The sequence below is a fragment of the Curcuma longa genome, chromosome 21 (assembly GCF_044706935.1).
Source record: "Curcuma longa cultivar G26 ecotype Majalengka, Jawa Barat chromosome 21, ITB_CL_G26_1.1, whole genome shotgun sequence".
NCBI lineage: Eukaryota > Viridiplantae > Streptophyta > Magnoliopsida > Zingiberales > Zingiberaceae > Curcuma > Curcuma longa.
The window spans coordinates 11,853,109-11,874,325 of record NC_133881.1 but is presented as its reverse complement, the minus strand read 5'-3'; the positions used below and the strand labels follow the sequence as shown (position 1 = coordinate 11,874,325).

General features: G+C 37.1%; 2 protein-coding genes and 1 pseudogene across 3 annotated transcripts; all 3 read left to right on the top strand.

Annotated features, from left to right (window-relative positions):
- The first annotated feature begins 1,635 nt into the window (after positions 1–1,635).
- Positions 1,636–2,633, top strand: LOC141815587 (transcription factor bHLH148-like). Of its 2 annotated transcripts, none has more exons than XM_074703542.1 (2): positions 1,636–1,752; positions 1,876–2,633. In XM_074703542.1, exon 2 carries the CDS (start codon positions 1,898–1,900, stop codon positions 2,531–2,533), a length of 636 nt encoding a protein of 211 aa, XP_074559643.1. In that variant the 5' UTR covers positions 1,636–1,752; positions 1,876–1,897; the 3' UTR covers positions 2,534–2,633. The 2 variants fall into 2 exon arrangements, with proteins under 2 accessions (XP_074559643.1, XP_074559642.1); XM_074703541.1 differs by having other exon boundaries at positions 1,636–1,794.
- Positions 2,634–7,107: 4,474 nt separating this feature from the next.
- On the top strand, positions 7,108–10,497 carry LOC141815186 (uncharacterized). Its single transcript, XM_074703107.1, has 3 exons — positions 7,108–7,633; positions 10,105–10,252; positions 10,461–10,497. The coding sequence occupies exons 1-3, from the start codon at positions 7,108–7,110 to the stop codon at positions 10,495–10,497; spliced, it is 711 nt and encodes a 236-aa protein (XP_074559208.1).
- A 4,165-nt stretch (positions 10,498–14,662) lies between these two features.
- LOC141815184 (putative glycerol-3-phosphate acyltransferase 3) lies at positions 14,663–17,447 on the top strand (annotated as a pseudogene).
- The last annotated feature ends 3,770 nt before the right edge of the window (positions 17,448–21,217 follow it).

Sequence of the window (21,217 nt, the reverse complement as noted above, 5' to 3'; positions counted from 1 at the left end):
CCAATTCTTGAAATCATATCTTTCTGTCCTCCCAACATTCCTTACTAGTTGAATAACTTATCATAATGATCACGTGCTTCATTGATCCCAGGAAAAAAAAAACCTAATTATAAAAGATGCTTTTTTATTAAAAAAATTTAATATAAAAGCAAAAAAACAAAAGGGACACTGAGCCTCGGATTATTTAATCTTCAACACAGCGAATTAATAATAAGAGGGAGATGACAAAAAAAGGAAAAGGACGACTTTTTACAGACCTCAGCAACATCATACTGCTACGCCAAATATGCATATGCATGCTTTATTTGGGACGTTGTTGCTAGACGAGCCCTTCATATTATATTCGTGGATTTATCCGATAGATAGATAAATTAGAGAGAAAAGTACATTTTAAAATTAAAATTACCTTTCGAACGAATATATATTTATGAATGGCCACATGATGACATCTAAATTTAGAGCAGGAATATAAATAAAAGTAACAACTGTTCTTATTTTTCAAACTTTCGGCTTTCCTCATGTCTGTTCTTTTGTGCAGCATATTAGAATGACCTTGGCAAAAACTAGCTAAATTAGTTGTTGTTTATTTGTTATTAAGTGTGTTTAGGTTTTAAGAAACCTTTCAGGCCATTCTTCATGATTATGTCACACCGCCTTTTTTATAAGAAATGCAAATAAGAAATAATAAAAGATGAGAGTTAGCCCGAAAATTATAACTATAGTTTAAAAGTTAAATCATGCGAGACAAACTAAATTGAAGTAATAATAAAAGATCTGTTAACCAGAAAATGGACAAAAATCAAGAGGGCATCCTAAATCTTAAATTATGTAAATCGTCAATCAATCGTCATTTAAAAGGATCACTCTTTTTTTTAAAACATAAAAAAATGCCCCATCAAATATTTTATATCCAAAATATTCTTTATTCTAGTAGTTATCAAGTAGTTGTTACAATATAAAATTTTAATTATTTTATTTTAATTAAAATAAAATATTATTATATTAAAATATTTTTTTAATTAATTTAGTCAAAATTATTTAAATTTTATCAAAATCAAGTTAATCATAATCATTTTAAAATAATTATAGAAGTTATTAAGTAGCTATATATTACATCCTTAAAGTTAAACTTTAAAATTTTAAATCCTAAATCTTAAATAGTATTATATTAAAATTTATTTTACCAACTTAATCAAAATTATTTAAACTTTTTCAAAATTCTTTTAAATTGATCAAAATTATTTTAAAATAATAATAAAAACTATTGAATAACTATTACACAATTATAAATAAATCTAAAATTCTAAAAATTTAAATATGAATAACTTAGTCAAAATTATTTAAATTTTATTAAAATTATTTTAAAATAATTATATAAATTATTAATTAATTAATACTATTATATTAATTGTTATACATTGTATATTGAAAATCAAAAGGATTTAATTTTTTTTGATAATTTATATAATTTGAAACGTCCATTTAATTTTTATCCGTTGAAAATTAAGTTTGATATTTATTATGATTTGATATGAAATTAAACAATGCATGTGGTCAAACGACAACGATAAATTGTGTCATGTGCGCTCTGATGTTGTGTGTGTTATTACTACATCACACAACACAACACACTGCTCTTCTTTTCTTTTCTTTTCTTTTCTATAAAACATCCCCCCTTCGCCTTCTTCCCTTCTCCTCTCCCTCCTTCCCTCCAGTCCCCACTCTCCAATCCGCGCCGCCGCGATCCATCCCGTGAATTTTTCGTTCCTAGATCTTCTTCTACGGAATTTCTTGGTGAACAGAAAAAAAAAAAGATATTTTTTTTGATGAATTTGACAGTTTTTGATGAAGAAATTGATGGCGCTTTGTGGGTAGATTGATTCGTTGCAGAGTTGGCATGGCAGACGGGAAGCTAGCGGAGATGGAGAGCGGAGGAGTGCGGAAGCGGAAGCGCGGGGTGGAGGCTTCGTCTTCTTCTTCTTCGTCGTCGTCGTCGGAAGCGGCAGCGGCAGCGGCAGCGGCGGCCAAGTGGAGAACAGAGGGGGAGCAGAGGACCTACTCCTCCAAGCTCATAGCGGCCCTCCGCCGCGTTCGCTCAGCCGCTCTTTCGCCGGCGGACCGCGCGCGGAGCCGAGCCGTCCGGGAGGCGGCGGACCGGGCGCTCGCGGTCGCCGCCCGCGGTCGCACGCGGTGGAGCCGCGCTATCCTCCTTTCCAACAAGATTCCTTCTCTCAAGCGCAGGAGAGTGCTGCTGAGGCGCGCCACCTTCAGGCCGAAGCCCATCGCCGCCCCAGTCGCCGCCGAGCGGAGCAGCAGCAGGCCGCCGGCCCTGGAGAAGAAAACAAGAATCCTCGGCCAGCTAGTCCCCGGCTGCCGAAAACTCCCCCTCCCGTCGCTCCTCGAGGAGGTCTCCGACTACATCGCGGCGCTGCAGATGCAAGTCCGCTCCATGAGCGCCATCGCCCAAGTCCTCTCCGCCTCCGGTACTGGCACTCCATCCCCACCTCCTCCGCCGCCGCCTCCGCCCATGTGACTCGCGGTGTAATTTACTTGTACATTTGAATCATCCGCTTCCTTCTATTTGTAATGAGACGCATGAATTGGTTCCCCATGTCCTCCCTCCCCCAATCTCAGCTCACATCATTTACCAATCTCATTGTCTTGTTCTTAGATTGCATAATGATTTGTTTCCTGAGCGGAGCCTCATCACATCACGAACAAGATCAGCAACACGAGCAGCAGCAGATGCAGATGCATCCATCCATGTGAATCTCTATCTACCTTTACAGCAAAGAGAGAGAAGCAAAGTAGAAAAAGTTGCATACGGCCAGTAAACAAAGCAGCAGAAATAAAAGTTGGAGATTTGCATAATTAAAAGCTTAAGCCATGTGAATGCGCATCCTCTTCATCTTCATCACCATCTTCTTCTTCTTCATCTTTCTTCATATGCATGAGGACTGCATGGCTCATGCATGGCATGGTGACTGTGTGTGTCAGCTGGGAGTCTATACAGAAGAAAGAACCTCTTCACGCCCCTCTGCACTGCGACGCAGGGCAATGGCGATGCCACAAAGCCTGTGAGACTGTCGATGTGACGCAACATCATTGATTCCCAGGTGGGTTGTCTGAGCCTTAGCTTGTTGTTGTGCGTGACATGAGCCATGTGTGAGTGAATGCAGCCAATGGCGGATGGGACAGGGAGTGGAGGGAGGGAGGGGAGGGGAGGGGAGGGGCCCTTGTGCTGCCCAGTGGGAGCCTTTGTTCTCTGATGGCCAACAAGAGCATGCAGCATGTGGAGAAGTGGGGGTGGCATGGCCTGTTGCCTGTGCACTGGGCATCACTGTTGGACTCTTGCGCAGCTCATCGCTCGGTGAGGATGCATGCTGTGTTTTTGGACCATTGCTCGTGTCACAAGAGGAAAGTTGGCAATGATGGATTGCTTTCTAAATATGAATTTTAAATCTTTATCAACTCCATCAAATATATATATATATATATAGAATTTAATAACATTGAAATTAATTATAATGAAAATTAAATTACATCATAAACTAAAGATGAAGAATTTGAATGCAACAGAATTGTCATTGTTCTTCGTGTCGTCCTCGTAATCCTATGAAAAGGTAATAGGCATGGATTTTTTATAGGAATTTAGATATGACTATACCTTACTCTCCTTCTCAATGGAAAGCAAGAAGATCTCGAATCATATCCAATCCTACAAGAATCACGTCTTATATATAACAATCGATCCGATTTTATTATCAATTCATCATTAATAACGCATCGGGTTAACATGTTCTACATGTGTAAAACTCCAAAAATAATAAATTAAATCACTTAATGGGTTTGATTTGTAATGATATTAATATGTGAATGTGTTATAAAACAACTTGTTAGCCCACTAAATAGCAAGATAAATCCAACGGGGAGCATTCTTGATTGCAGTATTAACAATAGTAGCTAAATGAATAAGACAAATAGTTTAACTAATTAAATCAAGAACGGGAGATTAGATCGGTTAACAAAGGGCAATTTCAACTAAGATCATTTGAAGTTCTAGTGAAGGCTAGAGCTTGCTTGGCAGGTCTCATTTGTGACTCAATATACTATAAAGAACTCCTTTATTATCATCAAATCTGATTTGATTGGATTAAGTCACAATCATTAGAATTTAGTTTTGAGGTTGTATTGATTGTTGCAAAAAGGTACTAATGCGCATCCCAGGTGCCCTATTAATGCAATCGACCTCAGGTTAAGGTTGATCAGTTTGACCAAGCTCGAGTTGACTCGAGTTTGAATTTCAATATTTTGATCAATATATTAGTTAGATGTCAAATAGATCAAGGTTGACTAAATACTTGAAAGTGAAGAAGTCCAAGTGTGTCACAACTGACTATACACTTAACATGAGACAGAAAATCCAAGTGAATCACAGAGGATCAGACACTTAGCACGAGATAGAAAATCAAAATGAATCATGATTGACAAGACACTTGATGATTGAAAAAGTTCAAATGGGTCACGAAATACTGGACACTTGGCACAAGACGGAAATATTGGAATTACAATCATAGTCCCACATTGAAAATACATGGAGAAGATCATAAGTTTATAAGATAGAAAATATCTCCATTGGAATGAAACCTTTTAGGTAAAGTCCAAAAATAAATCATACCATTGTGAAAATATGTTGATTTCATCGATAAAAATGAAAGAGATTGGGGAGGCATAAGCTCTCGAGGCAGGTAAGTTATGGTAAGATCAATCAATTGATAGGCGAAAATCAGCCCAAATAGCAACTGTATAAGTAAGGTTTCCTTTGGAGAAGTTGTCAGTTCTTTAGAGTTTGACGATGAAGTATTGCTATATTTCAGACCAGCAAGAGACATTCGAAGCAACAACAAGCATTCAAAATAAAGCTCACTTGTATTTGTTTCGATTTCTTTTGATTTCGTTTGTATCCTTGTATGTTGCTTATGTTTATTGTAAGAACATCCTGTAAAAGGCTTCTTCGCCTCTTGAAGGTGTCCGAAAAGGAGAAGTTCATAGTGAAAAAAAGATCACTAGGAGTAGGTCTTAGATTAATCTCCCCAAGAAGGCGGATACCAAGTAAAACCAAGGTGTTGTGCATGTGGTATCAATTTTGATTCAAGTTTCCAATGCACATTCAAACAACGAACACAAGATTAAGATAAGAAGTGATTGAATCTATTCACCCTCCCTCCCCTCTAGCTCACACGGGTCCTAACACGCTCCTCCACGACCTGCCTCAAGGCCTGTAGAAGGGAGATAAATCATGATATTGAACAACCTCCTAAGTGGAAGGAACTTATTCCCTAAGGGAATAAACTCTAGGGGATTCGAACATTACTCTATTATTATAGTTCTACCACTCAAGTACCAAACTAGCTACACTTGTGGGGGTTTTAGGGGTGTATTGATGCAAATGAGGCAAGTGGAGATCATTAGGAAACATCACAAGTGTTATGGAAGAGGGGATTCCATTATTATACATCAAGTCAAGTTCAAAGATGAAGTGATTGAATGAATAAGTTGCAAGCATTTAGAATCATTATGATGATATGTTCCATTACAAACCTTAATTTATACATCGCTTAGAGCTTCTATGAGTTAACTTTAGAGTCAAAAATATCATTGGATCATCTTGCCAAGCCTATAGAAATTACAAACAAATTTGGCAAACTTTGCAATCTTATGCTAAGCTTAATGAAGGAATAAAATTTATATAATCGATCGACAACTATAAATACAATATGAAGATGATAGTGATGATCTCATTTTAGAAGTGAAATTAGGTACATGACCTATGAAACATAGGACATCACCAATTTATAACCAAAAATGGAAAGCATACATATGTGAATGGGAATCCCACTGCCACCCAATTTACATATCTAAACATTCAAGCTCCTATCTTGATCACTAAGCTTTGTCTAAAGGTCACTCACTCATTGTCTCTTTGAATCTTGCGGTGCCCAAGCAATTGGCCCAAAGAAAGGAGAGTTCATTGCGATATGTTTCGATTGAATTGGCTAAAAGTTTGATCGCCAAGGTATAGATTCCATGTGTTAGGAGTTTCATGAGGTGGTTTGGCTTAATTTAGCTGTGGATGAAAGAACATGCACCAAACAGTTCTTGAATTCTTTAAGAAAATTCAAAATCGTAATGGCTCGGTTTAATTTGAATGGTTTGTAACGGTGCAGAAGGAAATTGAATCGGCAATTTTAGTTGGTTTATCTATTGGATTTATTTGTGGGAATTGGATTATAATTCATAGATGCTTACTGCTGGAATAGGATTAGCTCATGGTGGATTTGCGAATTGTGTGATCTTCGTCTCCTCCCGGTATTTCATCTCGATTTCTCCGTAATTTTTTTTTATTTTTCCTTCCATCGTTTTCGTGCAGTGTTGTTTTCGTTTGAGCCTCACCGACAGATCGTGGAAGACTCGCCCTTGGCAAATCCTAAAGCGTAATGTGATCGATCGTCTTCCATCTCTTTCCTTGTTTGATTTGAGAGACAATTAGGTTCATTTTTGGAGAATGAATGGTGGTTGCGCCGCCCATGCCATTGCATTCTTTCCATCGCGCGTTTTCTAGTCATAAAATGATAAAATGGTATGTACATGAGCTGTTGATCTTCTTTTCTTCTCTTGAAAGATGTGTTTTTTGCACGAATCTCTTGTCCGATTTTGTGTATTGTGTTTGTTTTGATCTTGCGAGGTTCATTTTTCCCCCTTCTACAGAAATCCTTTTGGTTTTGGTAAAAGGATCCGATCTTTGGTTTGGGAAGAACATTAGGGTTTTTTTTCCTTGTAAAGGTATTTGCTGCATTTTGAAAATTTGGAGTCTTTTCTATCCGGATGCTTTTCCTGGATTTGGGAATTCTGATGGTTGTCGATTTTTGCTATGATTCTGAGTTTCAACATAGCTTCTGGCATGTAGAAAGTGATATGAAATGTTGGATATTGTTGTAGGCGGTTCTCCATTGATCGTGATCAGAATGCAGAGTTGCATTGTGTTTTGACCATCAAAAGGAGAGGAAGGTTCTGTTTTTTGCTTACATCGGTTTTCTGTTCGTTATCATGGATAGGCAAAGAACAATAGATAGGGAAGTTGTAGACTTGGAGTGTGGCATGAGTTTGGTGATGCACCGACAGGAAGGAGCAAACGAAATGGGCACCAGCGCAGAGCAGGGGAAGAATGCGTTGAATAGGGAATCTAGTGGATTTGTGGGCATTAATGAGTTGAATGGTGAACAAGTTCCAAACATAACTGAGCTTCCTGTCACACATGCCCATTCAAATGCCGGGGCTTGGTTGAACAGGAGGGAAGGAGAAGAAACGGCGAGTTTGTTGAAATTGAGAGCTGAGGAGATGAAAAAGAAACGCTGTAAAAAACCTCCAAAACCTCCCCGTCCTCCCACATCTACGCCTTTGGATGCTACTGATCTGAAGATGATTAGAGAGATATCTGAGCTTGCCATGATGAAGCGGGCAAGGATTGAGAGGATGAAAAATAAGATGAAAAATGCCAAATCATCATCTTCTAATGGTAACCTGTGTGCCATGGTTGTTACCATTATTTTTTGCCTGCTTCTAATCTGGCAAGGTATACTTCATCATTGATTTTCATTGCCTTTGAATTATATCACAAGTTCTTGATAGGGGTTAAATGATTGACCAATTACTATCTGGAAAATTTAACCCTTATTTATCTCTAAGGCATGTTACCTTTCACTGATATGGACTATACAATCTTTTACATAGTTAATGTCATTTACTGAAGATCTAGTTACTGCAATTGGCCAATTGTCAATGCTGGAATAACTACATTTCTAGTACCCTACTAAGCATGATGATATTATCTTCATTTGTTTTTTACTCAATTTAGTTGCATGGTAGCATTACTAGTGCATCTAATACTTGGTCACATGAACTCATTGCCATCCCTGTCTATTTACTACTACTGCTGCATATTAATCATAAATCCTTTCAGAAATTGCAGCAAAAAAAATATGCCTTGTATAACAACAGGAAAAGAAAGCATAGTTTATCCTCTTGATTTATTTTGATCATGTTACTGATTGTTTTCTGCAACAATCTGACAGAAAAGTGACAAGTTGCATCATGATGATACATTTGATCTGATATCTCTTCTAGAACACTAAAGATACTGCAAAAAACGTAGTTTTGACTTTGATTGCATAAAAGTAGTATGGCAACAAACTAACATTGTGATATTAATTATTTATCAACAACTAATCTATGAAATAAAGGGATATGCCTTTTGATAAGGTTGACCACTCATTTTTGAAAGTTCAGTAGTTGAGAGCCCGTTCTTGTTTGTTTCAGCTGCACATGTCAGTCCTTATCAGAATTTTTATGGATCATGGACTTCAAGTCATCACCTCAATGTTGATATATTGGCTACCTTTGTAGGATGGTCCCTTAATGCCTGTTAAATAAAGGCCATTTCCTGGAGAGATGGTGTAATTATATTCATGTTTCTGCCATTTAATGACTATTTAGCCCACCTGATAATTAGAGGCAACCCACTATAGATAATTACATCCATGTCAAATTGTTATCAAAGCCTCATCTTTTACCATTTATAAATCTAATTAGCAGTTTTACGTATAGACAATGCACTAGTTTGTGATAATGTTATGGGACATGAATACTAACTCCCATGTAGCTAATGAATGAGTCAGTCTTACTCCATTTTTCATGGGCAGGAACAGCATGAGGTAAAAAAGCTTATTTACACTGAATCCATTAGTTATGGATGTACTAATTACTTATTCCACTTTAGTTGCGTTGCTTGATTTGATCTAATAATTATTTGCTAATTTGTTGTCCTCCATAACTGTTTGTTCAATTGAGGAACTTAATTATATGGCTCACCTGCTAAATTTTTTTGTTTTTATTATGTCATTAGAAGGTTTTGTTAACTTTAAATTAGTTCCTCTAACCAATTGTTATATAGATTAAGTTTTTATATAATCTTAAACTCTTTTCATCATATGAAGATTGCATATACCTTGAATCCAAAAATGAAGCTAAATGAGCATAACATTGCTTTATCAGTGTTGCATTTTTTGCAGAACTAATCTTCTATTTTTTTTCAATTTCTATTTTCTCTCCCTAAATAATCCCAGAGTTAGATTACTCTGGGTGATCATACTTCTAGTATTTGTAAAAGCTAGGTGCTGCAAGTATTTTAGGTGGTTGTATTATTTTGATAATATTATAACAATCCCAATCATTAAATACTCTGTCTGATCTTCAACAAACATGTTTAACATTTATCAAATGTTCATACTACAGTACACTTGTGATGTTGATGCTCTTAGGTAGCTCTATTTCCTTGCATTATCTAGTTTCCAACTGAGGCTGACAAATTATTTATTGCATGTGCTACTTAGTTGTTGTCATCTTTGCATATCGATTAACTCAAAAATTTATTACCAAACTTATGAGTATGATTCATAACCTTTAATGTTTTTTCTTTTGCAAACTGTGATGAGCTGGTTAACATATATAGCTCATATTCAAGGCAATTAAATTCAATACCAACATACCACTTCTAAGCTCAGTTTTTATTCATGGAGTTGAATTCAGTTTTTGACATGGCTACCAATCTTTAGTTGGTCTTATTTACCTGAGATTTTTTTGCATCTCTGATGTATGTGAACTTGTTTGATTTTCAAGCATTCAACTCCTTAGTTGCAGAAAAACTTACCCGCATAACTTTACTAAGATCATGAAACAATTTTTTGTTTGCATTCTGTTGGATGTGATGTAATCTTAACAATTGATCTCCTTGTTTCTAAATTTAAGCATCAGAGCCTGCATGACCTATTTAATTTTCTTCTTTCCCTGAAGTTACAATCTAAAGTTTCTTTAGGCTTCTTGCTGGTTGTAAATTTCTTTACTGGCGAAGACCCACGGCTTTGAGACACTATACCTCGTATGCGATGTTAATGACTGATCGAAATTCCCATTAGCTGTGGATGAATTCCTCTAGTTGGTTTACTAGCATCTGATTATCCAATTGTGTAACTTTCATGGATATGGCAGGAGCTTTATCGCGGGATAATTCTAACATCAACCATCATGGTTCCCCTGAATCTTCTGTAAGAGTAGATGGTGGATTCATTTCTCTTCAATTCGACAAGAAGGATGCCTCAGTAAATGGCCTCAATATGCCTCACTCAGCATCTCCAATGTAAGCAGTTTTCTAATATTCTGAACTTGTTATATTATACAAGAAGAATTCCACTTCCCCCCGGCCGGGCTCTACCTTGTATTGACAAAATGCTCGCGGAGTGTGAATGCTATCGAAATGTTTCTTAGACAATGTCTTTAACTTGAATCTACATTGGTTTGTTTATCTGTGTATTACTACTTTCTGATCCTCATTTTGCCATTTGCAGTAATGCAGGGCCTATAACTAACTTAGTTGAGCATTAGATGGAAAGCAGAATGGAGACCTCAATCCAAGTCCTTCCATCAATGGCAGTTCCTGTAAGAAATAGTTTTTAGACTAAAGAATGGCGCATATCGTCTTATTTACTCATAGCCGCTGTGCTTTGTATATAGGAGTCGTCGATAACTCAAGGATGTGGAGTTGGAAATTCTTTGGGCCTTGAACTTCTTGTTTAAACTCTCGGTGTCGTCTTGTTTGTGCATCTGTTTGAAAGGTTCCTTAGTTTTGATGAATATCCATAAAAACTTGGAAATTGGGGTTCACAATGTTCATTCATAGCTTGAACTTATGGCATGGCTTGAGAAGAGATGGTGGCTAAAGAAGGAACTTAGGCCATTGGTTTGAGAAGAGAGGAGAAGGCCGTGAAAGAAGAAACTTAGGCCATTGGCTCGAGAGGAGAGGAGATGACAACGAAAGGAGAGGGTGGTGAAAGAAGGAACTAAGGCGGCGGGCGCGACTATACGAGGAAGAGGTGGTGCCATTGGTGTTGTGGGAGAGGAGGAAGTAGGAAGCTGTGACTATCAAGGAAAGGAAAGAGGAGAAAAAAAGAAATTCAAAGTAGGAGTCATGAACCTATTTTATTGACATCACTTCTAGAAGATGAAAATAACTAAACTTATAATAATCAAGTTATTATAAACACATTGGAGCAATTAAGTTAATTTAAATTGAATTCAAATTTAATTTTCATTTTTGTTATGGTGTAAACATAAGTGAATTATCATTCAGATATTTTTAATATTTTATAGTGAATTATTATACCACTTTTGGTTTTCTGATCACAGTTGTCAATCATAAAAATCATTTGGTAATTTGTGAGACTATTGGATGATGTTTCTTCACCCCATTGAATCAAAGATTCTCGACACTAGTATTTGTTGTTTCAAACATAAAAATTTGCACTCAATGTTTTTTTAAAATTATATAAAAGTATGCATGATCTATGCTTTAAAAGCGTGCACACCACCACCACCACGTTCTTGATTATAATTCACGATGATCTTGGATGAGTTTAAGTACACTTGTACTTGCAGGTTGATCTTGTCCATGAGTCAATGACCTTATCAAATTGAAGATGAATAGTTGACCCTTGTCTGAATAGGTTGTGCTCCTAAGTGTTGTCCGGGGAAACCTGATCAGCACTAATTGCCCGAGCACATCTTTTTCTCTTAGCAATAAAGAGGGAGCAAAAAAGATATGTCAACGGTCAATGGTCAAGGGCGCAACAATGCCTCGAAAGTGGTGGACGTGAAGAACTAGTGGTCGTGGGGAGGTACATGAAGGAGTTCGGGATCCGAGGAAAAAGAGTCGAGTGTGGCTCGACACCTTCAACATGACCAAGGAGGTCGCTTAGGCTTACAATGCGGTCGCCAACCAATTCCACATATCTAAGGTCAAGACCAACTTTTCCTATTGTGATGCGATCGAAAATCACAACTCTTGCAGCCAAGGTGTCAAAATATCAACAGTCAAGGCGTCACTCTAATCTTAGTCTGGCAGCCAACATTTTTCTCATCGTCGATTCATCATTTTACAAGTGTCGTTGACTTGTCTGAACTTTTTGCCCATCTTCAATCCGTCCTAATATCAACGTAATCACTTATATACCATCAGTATTATGCAACAAAAAGGTGGAATCCACCACCCAACAGTCTCACACGGTCGATCTCAAGATCATTTTTGGAAAGGTAAATCGAGAAGTTGCAGTTGACAACTACAAGGGAGGACAGTGCCTCGACTTCATCGAGATTCGATCCTTGCCCACTACAACGACACTCGACAGTAAAAGGTGAAATCCGCTACTCCAATGGTCATACACGGTCGACCTCACAACCATATATGAGAAGGTAAATCAAGAAGCTGCAGTTAGCCACTACAGGAGAGGGCATTGTGTCGACTTCGTCGAGATTCAACCCTTACCTATTACAGTAAGTCTGTCATAAGTATTTAATTTTTCAAATCGATTGATTTTAAAAATGATCAGATAAACCCCATGAAAAGTGCAAAGTGGTACGATACTCACAATTAGACTTTTTAGAAATAAATTAGCAAATATCGTTGTTGGAAATTGACCTTAGATATTTCTATTTATGTCACTTATGCATTGCCACTTGCATTGTGCCACGGGGATGATCATGTCAAATTATAATCCATATATACGAGGAATACGTCCAATTGTAGCACATGTATGTAATTCTCATATACTTGAGCTGAGGCCGAGCTATGTGGAGATGACTACCGGAGTCCATAATGATCGGGAAGGGGAAAGTTGAGTCTAGAGCTCAAGAACAACCTTGAGTGAAATGCTTCAAGGACTTTGGTGTCGAGTTGTGTAGGGTGTTCTAATGGCCAAGATGTAGAGGAACTCAAGGAGATTGAATTGCATGAGGAACTCAGGAAGCCGAGCTGCATAGGGGATTCAAGATGTCAAATTGTACAAGCAACTCGAGAGGGACTGAGTAGGGAATTGGCTTGGAGTCACATTCACTGACCTAGAATAGAATCGTGATCCATTATTATGTTACTTATTGTTATTGCAAGTAAATGAAAAATTGAGATCATTGAAGCCCATTGGTTAGAGAACTCATTGTCCCCAGGACATAGCTGAGTTGGTTATGACAGAGCAGAGTTGCAGAAGTTGACAAGAGTTTGAATTTCAACGAAGTCGAGACAATGCCCTCCTCCATCGTGATCAACTACAGCTTTTCGATTTACCTCCTCACAGATAGTCGTAGGATCAACCGTGTGGAGTCGCTAGGATGGCGGATTCCACCTTTTTTTTTTAAGAAGAGAACTCATTAAACATCAAAGTTAAAATGCACATATTGAAGAAAAACAAACACTTAATTTTATTTTTATTGCAAGTAAATAAACAATTGAGATCATTGAAGCGCATTGATTAGAGAACTCATTAAACACCAAAGTTAAAATGCACATGTTGAAGAAAAACAAGCGCTTAAATGTGAATATATCAGGTTGGATTTTTTGTTAATTTAATTCAATTTTTATTTATTTCAATTTTATTAAAAATTAGAGTTTAGTCATGCATATAAAGACTTGTTTCACTATGACTTAAGGAGTTTTAAATTGAGGTGTACAAGTCTCTTCGGTTAAGAAACCAAAGAGTGTTAGTTGAGAAACAAAAACAATTATAAAATTGTTTTTATTGTTGTTGCTTGTAAGATTATTTATATATTTTCTACCGAATAAAAGGACCAATATTTTTCTAAGGAAGATTAGAAAATATGGTACAATATTTTCATAAAATTGATGCTTATTTGTTCTTAATTAATTTGTTTGTTTCAATCATAATTAATCATAATTACAAAGAAAAAATAAGTTTTAATTAATGCAAATTTACTAAAACTACTCAACTTAGGTCCAACTCTAATTAACTCACAATACTTTTATTTAACAATAAATGAGCACGGATTAGTGAAAATTAATATTTATTAGCTTTTTAAAAATACCTCTAAATTTTATTAATAGCAAAATGTTAATCAAGATTTAAAGTGTAAAATATATAGGTGCTTTAATTAATCTTAAATAGGGGCATTTTAATAGTAAAATAAAAAATTATTAGAGGGCATTTTAAGTGAGATTATCTTTTATTAAACTATAAATACTAAATAAAAATAATAATTTTAAAAATTAGAATGTTAAAATAAAATCAAACTATTCATAAGATCTCTTTACATTCCTCCACACACTATTTACTCTAACTCAAACTTTTTTTTTTTTACTTTTTAAATTTCGATAGATGAATTGAATTGACTCGAGATCATTATGCAATTTCGATAGATGAAGTTTTTATCCATCTTATATGTAATTAATTAACTAAGATCTATTGAAATAGGTAAGAAAGCTTATTCATTGCTAGCTAAACCGTTGCATCTCCCCCATATATTCCACTACTCCCAATTCCATTAGCTTAAGTTAAGCTATCAGTCTCACCTATTTCATCTTTCTTCCTTTATTTTTATATTTTTTTAATTTTATTTCCCTTCCTATACTTCAACAACTTTGACTAAATCATCTGCTTCAACTTGAATTTGCCTATTCACTTTGACCTCATGCAAGAAACCCTACCTGATTCCAAGTATATATATACATATGTGACCCTAAAAAGACAGGAGGAGATAGATAGAAGAAGAGATCGAAGAGTAGTCATTAGAATTATAGCTATGGCTTCCAAAACCTTCCTTTCCAAGTCTTTCCTCTCCGTCTACCGCTCTCTTCGATCCAATTGGCCTCTACTATCGCTTCACCGATCGAGTAAAGACCACCACCACCACCTCAAGACTCACCTCTCCGGCTTGAGCGGCAAGCCGTTGGTGGTGGACGTTGAGGGAGGCCTCCTTAGGTCCTCCTCCACCTTCCCTTACTTCATGCTTGTCGCCCTCGAGGCCGGATCCATCCTTAGAGGCCTCCTCCTCTTGCTTCTCTATCCTCTCCTTTGCTGCCTCACACGAGAGTTCGCCATTCAGGTTAAGACTAAGTTATTCAATGTAATAGTAGAACTATTATATACATGTATGTATACTTCATCTCTCCTTTAGCGCAGGCCATGGCACTAGTCGCTTTTGCAGGGATCAAGGAGGAGAAATTCAGGGCAGGGCGGGCAGTGTTGCCCAAGTTTTTCCATGAAGCCACTGGTCTAGAGGTGCTTACTAGTGAGGCCAAAATCAAGATGTGCGTTAGTCGAATGCCGAGGGTGATGGTGGAAGGCTTCCTCAAGGAGTATTTGCAGGTGGAGATCGTGGTGGCGAGGGAGCTCAAGGTGTTTGCAGGATACTATACCGGCCTCATGGAGGGGGAGGAAGCCGGTCCCTATAGCGATGGAGTGGTGCTCATGGAGAAGATGGAATCCTTGCATGGAAGCATTTTAGGGTTTGGAAGAAGCAAGTCTCTCTCCACCCCCTTCTTTCTCAATGCAAGGTAATTATATTGATCGATTTTATTTAATAAATTCGATGCAAAATTGATAGCTAGGCAAGAAAATAAACACTTTCTTCTTAAAAATACATTTATTTCAGCATTGTTATAGTAACTACAATTGAAACTGCTATAATATATTGATTAAAAATCAACTTCTTTTAGATTTTGATCAAATTTAAATTTTTTTATTAAATTAATAAAAAAAGAAGTATTTATAGTAATTTTGATTAAGTTGATTCAATTTACTTTAACCCTTCACATATTTATGATTATAATTGTTATATATTATAGTAGTTATGCTCATAGTTGTACAACCGAGTTAGAATAAGGATATTTTTTGGAATGAAAAATATATTAGAGGTGTTATTTAATATATTTTTGAAAAAAAAAGAATGATAATAAGGAGCAGCTTTTTAATTTTTATAAATTAGATTTTATTTCTTCTGCAAAAAGGTGGAATCTATAAGATATAAGAGGTAAATCAAAAAATTGTCTGTCATAACCAACTGCATGCATCGGACAATTAAATTTTATTATCTCAAACTATAAGATATTATTGCATGGGAAGCTAAGTCAATACTACACATGCACATGAGAATATGAGTAGTTGATCAATAAAGGAACTACCTCGATATTGTTTGGCCTAAATGGTGCTCGAGACAAGCACTTTGGGAGTGATTAAACTAAACAATAGGATTGAGTGAAGTCTAATGAAGAATATGCTAATATATTTCTTAACTATATATCCATATGGAAACTAATATGGAGGAAGAAATTGAAGAGATTGGTAGCCAAATTTGAGAGTATCAATTGAAAAATGGTGCTTAATTAGTTTGGTGGGGCTTTTCAGCAACCCCAACAAATTAAGCTTGCGTGAAGAAGAATGAAAGTGAAGCTTGACATGCAATTTACAAGAAAAAAGGAACATGTGTTGTTAATTAAGTTAATTGTCCAAACTGTTCATTTGTTAGTTCAGCAAACATGGACTAACACCTTAATTTGCTTATGTTGACCTTGATTAATTAGTGTGATTAGTGTTGTTATATTCGATGGAGAAAGACTTGGGCATGAGGATAATTAATTATATTCATTATTGCAGGAAGTACAGTTGGTGAGCGAAGCAGAGAAGAGGAAGTGGCATGGCGTGCCGCGGCCAAGCGGCGGCGCCGCCTTCCCCAACCCGCTCGTCTTCCACGACGGTCGCATGGCCTTCCTCCCTACGCCCGCCGCCACTCTCGCCATGTTCCTATGGCTTCCCTTCGCCCTCGCCCTCGTCCTCCTCCGCTGCCTCCTCTTCCTCTGCCTCCCGTACTCCATCTCCGTCCCCCTCGGCGCCGTCACCGGCGTGACCAACCGCCTCCTCCGTGCTCCCTCACCCCGCCAGGACGGATTTGGAGGCCGCCTTTACGTCTGCAACCACCGCACTCTCCTCGACCCCATCTACGTCTCCGGCGCGCTCAACCGCCCCGTCGTCGCTGTCACCTACAGCGTCAGTCCGGTGTCTGAAGCGCTGTCTCCGATCCGCACGGCGCGGCTGGCGAGGGACAAGGAGGAGGATCGGCGGCGGATGGGGCGGCTACTGGGGCGGGGCGACGACCTGGTGGTGTGCCCCGAGGGGACCACCTGCCGCGAGCCCTACCTGCTGCGGTTCAGCCCCCTGTTCGCGGAGCTGGCGGAGGAGGTGGTTCCCGTCGCGCTCTCCGCCGGAGTCACCATGTTCTACGGCACCACCGCCAGCGGCTTCAAGTGCTTCGACCCTTTCTACTTCCTCGCTAACCCATGGCCGCGGTACGAGGTGGAGTTCCTGCCGGCGGTGGCGACGGGGGCGATGGTGAGGGAGGGGCGGAGCAGCTGCGAGGTGGCCAACCTCGTGCAGGGCAAGATCGGGGCGGCGCTGGGATTCCAGTGCACCGCGCTCACCAGGAAGGACAAGTATTTGATGCTCGCAGGGAACGTGTATGAATTTTTTATAATTATTATTTTAGTTATTTGGTAGTTGATTAGACCTGTAAGTTAATAATTTTTATATTGTTACTAATACTATTTAATTTTTTTAACAGGTGGTTTTTTTAAACAAATCAGAAAAAAAGGTAATCCTTTACATATTTAATTTATAGGTTTTAGTTTTTATTGCATCTGAATGATATTACTTTATCTCTGTTTTTATTTTTGTATGCAGGCGAATAAAAGATAGTGACGAAGAATCCAGCAGAGTTTCTGGGGGACCACGATGAATCTTCTTCCTATCTTTTATTCATATCTCATCTGATTTGTTTAGACTTTGTATGGATTTGTTGGATTTTGATGATGCGCGTTGTTACTTTGACTTTGTATGGATTTGTTTAGTACTTTGTATGGATTGTTTATGGGATATTGTTTGACTTGTTATGGAGTTTGTATCTGATGTTTGGATTGTATGGATTGTTATGGAGTTTGTATATGATGTTTGGATTGTTTATGGATGGTTATGGATTTGATATATATACTTGTTTGAATGTTATGTGGATTGTTTGGATTGTTATAGATTTGATATGGTTGATTGTTACAGGTTAAATGTATTTGTAAATCGATCCGATTGGATCGATATTATATGTATTACAGGAATATTAAAAAAATAAATTGTTGTTGTTAATTTTTTTTAATTTTGCAACGAATTTTGCGACGAAAATCAAATTCGTCGCCAATTGGCGACGAATTTTACGACGAAACAGTGATCGTCGCAATTATATCGTAACTTACTGTATATCGATTATTTGCGACGAAAATTAAATTCGTCGCAGAATTCGTCGCCAATTGGCGACGAATTATGTGTTCGTCGCCAATTGGCGACGAATAGGTTTCGTCGCCAATTGGCGACGAATAAAAATTCGTCGCCAATTGGCGACGAATAGGGTTCGTCGCCAAAATGCGACGAACAATGATTCGTCGCCAATTGGCGACGAACACATAATTCATCGCCAATTGGCGACGAATAAATTTATTCATCGCCCAATTGGCGACGAAACTAATTTGTCGCCAATTGGCGACGAATCCGATTCGTCGCCATTTGGCGACGAATTCGTCGCCAATTGGCGACGAATTCTGCGACGAATTTAATTTTTCGTCGCAAATATTTGCGACAAACATCAATTTTTCATCGCAGAAGTTTGGCGACGATTTTATAGCAACAAAAATTTTTCGTCGCAAATTTCGTTGGAAATTTTTTTGCGACGAATTTTTTGACAAAATTCGTCGCAAATTTCGTCGCAGAATGCTGTTTTTTTTGTATTTTTTTCTAGCCCTGACCCTAGCTGACATAATCTTCGATTGATAATCTCCACTCCGACTAGTAAGCTCCTCTCCTCCCCCGGCCCTATCTTGCACTAGCAAGGTGCAGCAACCACGACCATGGTTGCAAGATCAGCAAGCCGCTGCCTTAGCCTGACCGCGAGACCAGCAGGTCGCTGCCTCAGCCTAGCTGCGCGCGATCTCGGCTCGTTTGGTTGCAAGCTCAACCCTGAGATCAACCACGAGCTAGCTGACTGCAACCTCAGCCTCCTCAGTCACGAGCTAAGCCCCCAGCCTAACAGCGAGCTTAGTCAGCCACTAGGAACCATTATTTTAGTTCTTGGTTAGGGTTTACATATGGTTCGCTTAGTTTGTGTTTTAAATTCTATCTTTATTTTTTAAATCCTATGTTTTTGTGTTGCAAGAGGTTATTGCAATTGGAGTTGATAATTTTGATTTTGACTTGTAAATCTGCTTAGGAAGGCAAATTCAAACCTTAAGGTTTTCATTTGACACACAAGTACAAGTTTTTGCTCAATTTAGTAGTAAGTTTATTTTAAAAAATTTTTTTTTGGATGTTTATGCTATCAAAACTTTGTGAAGATGGATTTCATAACCTATCACTTGAGTATATTAAGTATATTATATCGGAGTCTAGCACAACTCAAGTTTCAAAATCTTGTTCCAAGCCAAGGTATCAATGGTTGAGTTAAACGAGTTGCTACCATATTTGAGTGTCAATAGGTGTTAATGACATTAATTTAGTTGATAATTTTCACAATTATTTCTCGTACAATTTTAATGCATGAACTATATTCATCAATGAATGTCATAACAAACATATAATGACAAACAAGTAAAGAATGACAAAGATGATATTATTTGAAAATGAAATGAAAAAAAAGTAACCATAAATAGGGTTAATGTTAACTATGATTTATTGGACTAACAAATTAAACATATAAATAGGGTGTAAAAGTGTCTAAGGAATTGATAATGTGTGAAACGATAACATTCCATGTCCACAAAAAAAAAACATTGTGCTTTGATGGTTTAAATATAACTTATTGTAGGTTCTAATGATTTAATTAAATTTTTAAATTTTAACAATATGCATGTTTATTTTTACATGCTTAATAATGTTATAAATTTATTTTTTTCATATTATAATATATATAAATAAAGTTTGGATGTATAATATATTAGAAATAAATTTATCACTGATGAATGTTTTGATGAAGTTGAAGAATTTGATAGATTTTTTTATCACTCATAAGATATGAAAAATAATTCTGTTTAATTTTGATATTATACAACTTTGATTATATTATTTATTTTTAGACTTTATCAAAAGGCCTTATATCAATATAGATATATTTTATCTTATAAACACATAATCTTCTCTATGTATTTATAATGTAAGACTTGGATTATAATCCAACAATCCTCCTCTCAAAAGAAGGCATACATGCTTAGATAAAAGTTTCATTTCTTTCTACCGCATTTGGGGGCACTATATTTTTACTTAAGGTACTCCATATGATTCCACATAGACCATGACTTTGATACCAATTGTTAGAATTGATGAAATCAACATATCTCTACAATAATATAATATTGTCTACTTTTGATCTAAGTCCTCATAATTTTATTTTTTAATTTTACCTAAAAGGTCTTATACTAATGAAGATATCTTACATCTTATAAACTCATGATTTTTTCATATATTTTTAACGTGGAATTTTGATTGTGATTGTAATCCCAACACGATGTACGATGTTTTTATGTTGCTATAATATTTTTTATTTTTGAATCATGTTTGATGTTTTAAATATTAATGCTTTATTGATAAATGAATGTGTTTGTGAATGTAGCTTGTGAATATTGGATGATCATTTGTAAATGTAAAATATTTCATGGATATTTGTAACATAAACATGAATGTAGTGTTGTTTCTAATGTATAGTAAATGTTGAATATGTATCATGGATGGTGAATGTTTGGATGTAAATATCTAAACATTATCTAAAATTAGCGACAGAATTAATATTCTGTCACTAAATGTCGATAGCAACTTCGATCGCCAATCGATTGCTAATTGCAATTATAGCGACTGATTAGTTGAAAATTCGATCGCTAATTTTGTTTTCGGTAGCGACGATTCCTTACCTCGATCCCTGCCTTCTTACGATCAAAAAAATCAAAATTGGGAGGAGAAGGTGAGAACCACTTCTCTCAGTCTCAAGCGGAGAACGAGGAGTGACGATATTGTCGAGTTCCATGGCAGGAACCGCGGTTGGCCAACGTCAGATGTTGCTACAAAAGACTACTTTCGAAAGAAAGGTGAGACGGAAATGATGGAAGCAAGAGCGATGAGGATGTAAAGGACGATGTAGAGGAGGTGACCCTGGTGTAGAGCGAGCGTAGGATTTAGGCATAGTTCGAGAGTTGAGATTGTGGAGCCAGTGTGAGCCAACTGCAACAGTGGAGATGGAGGAG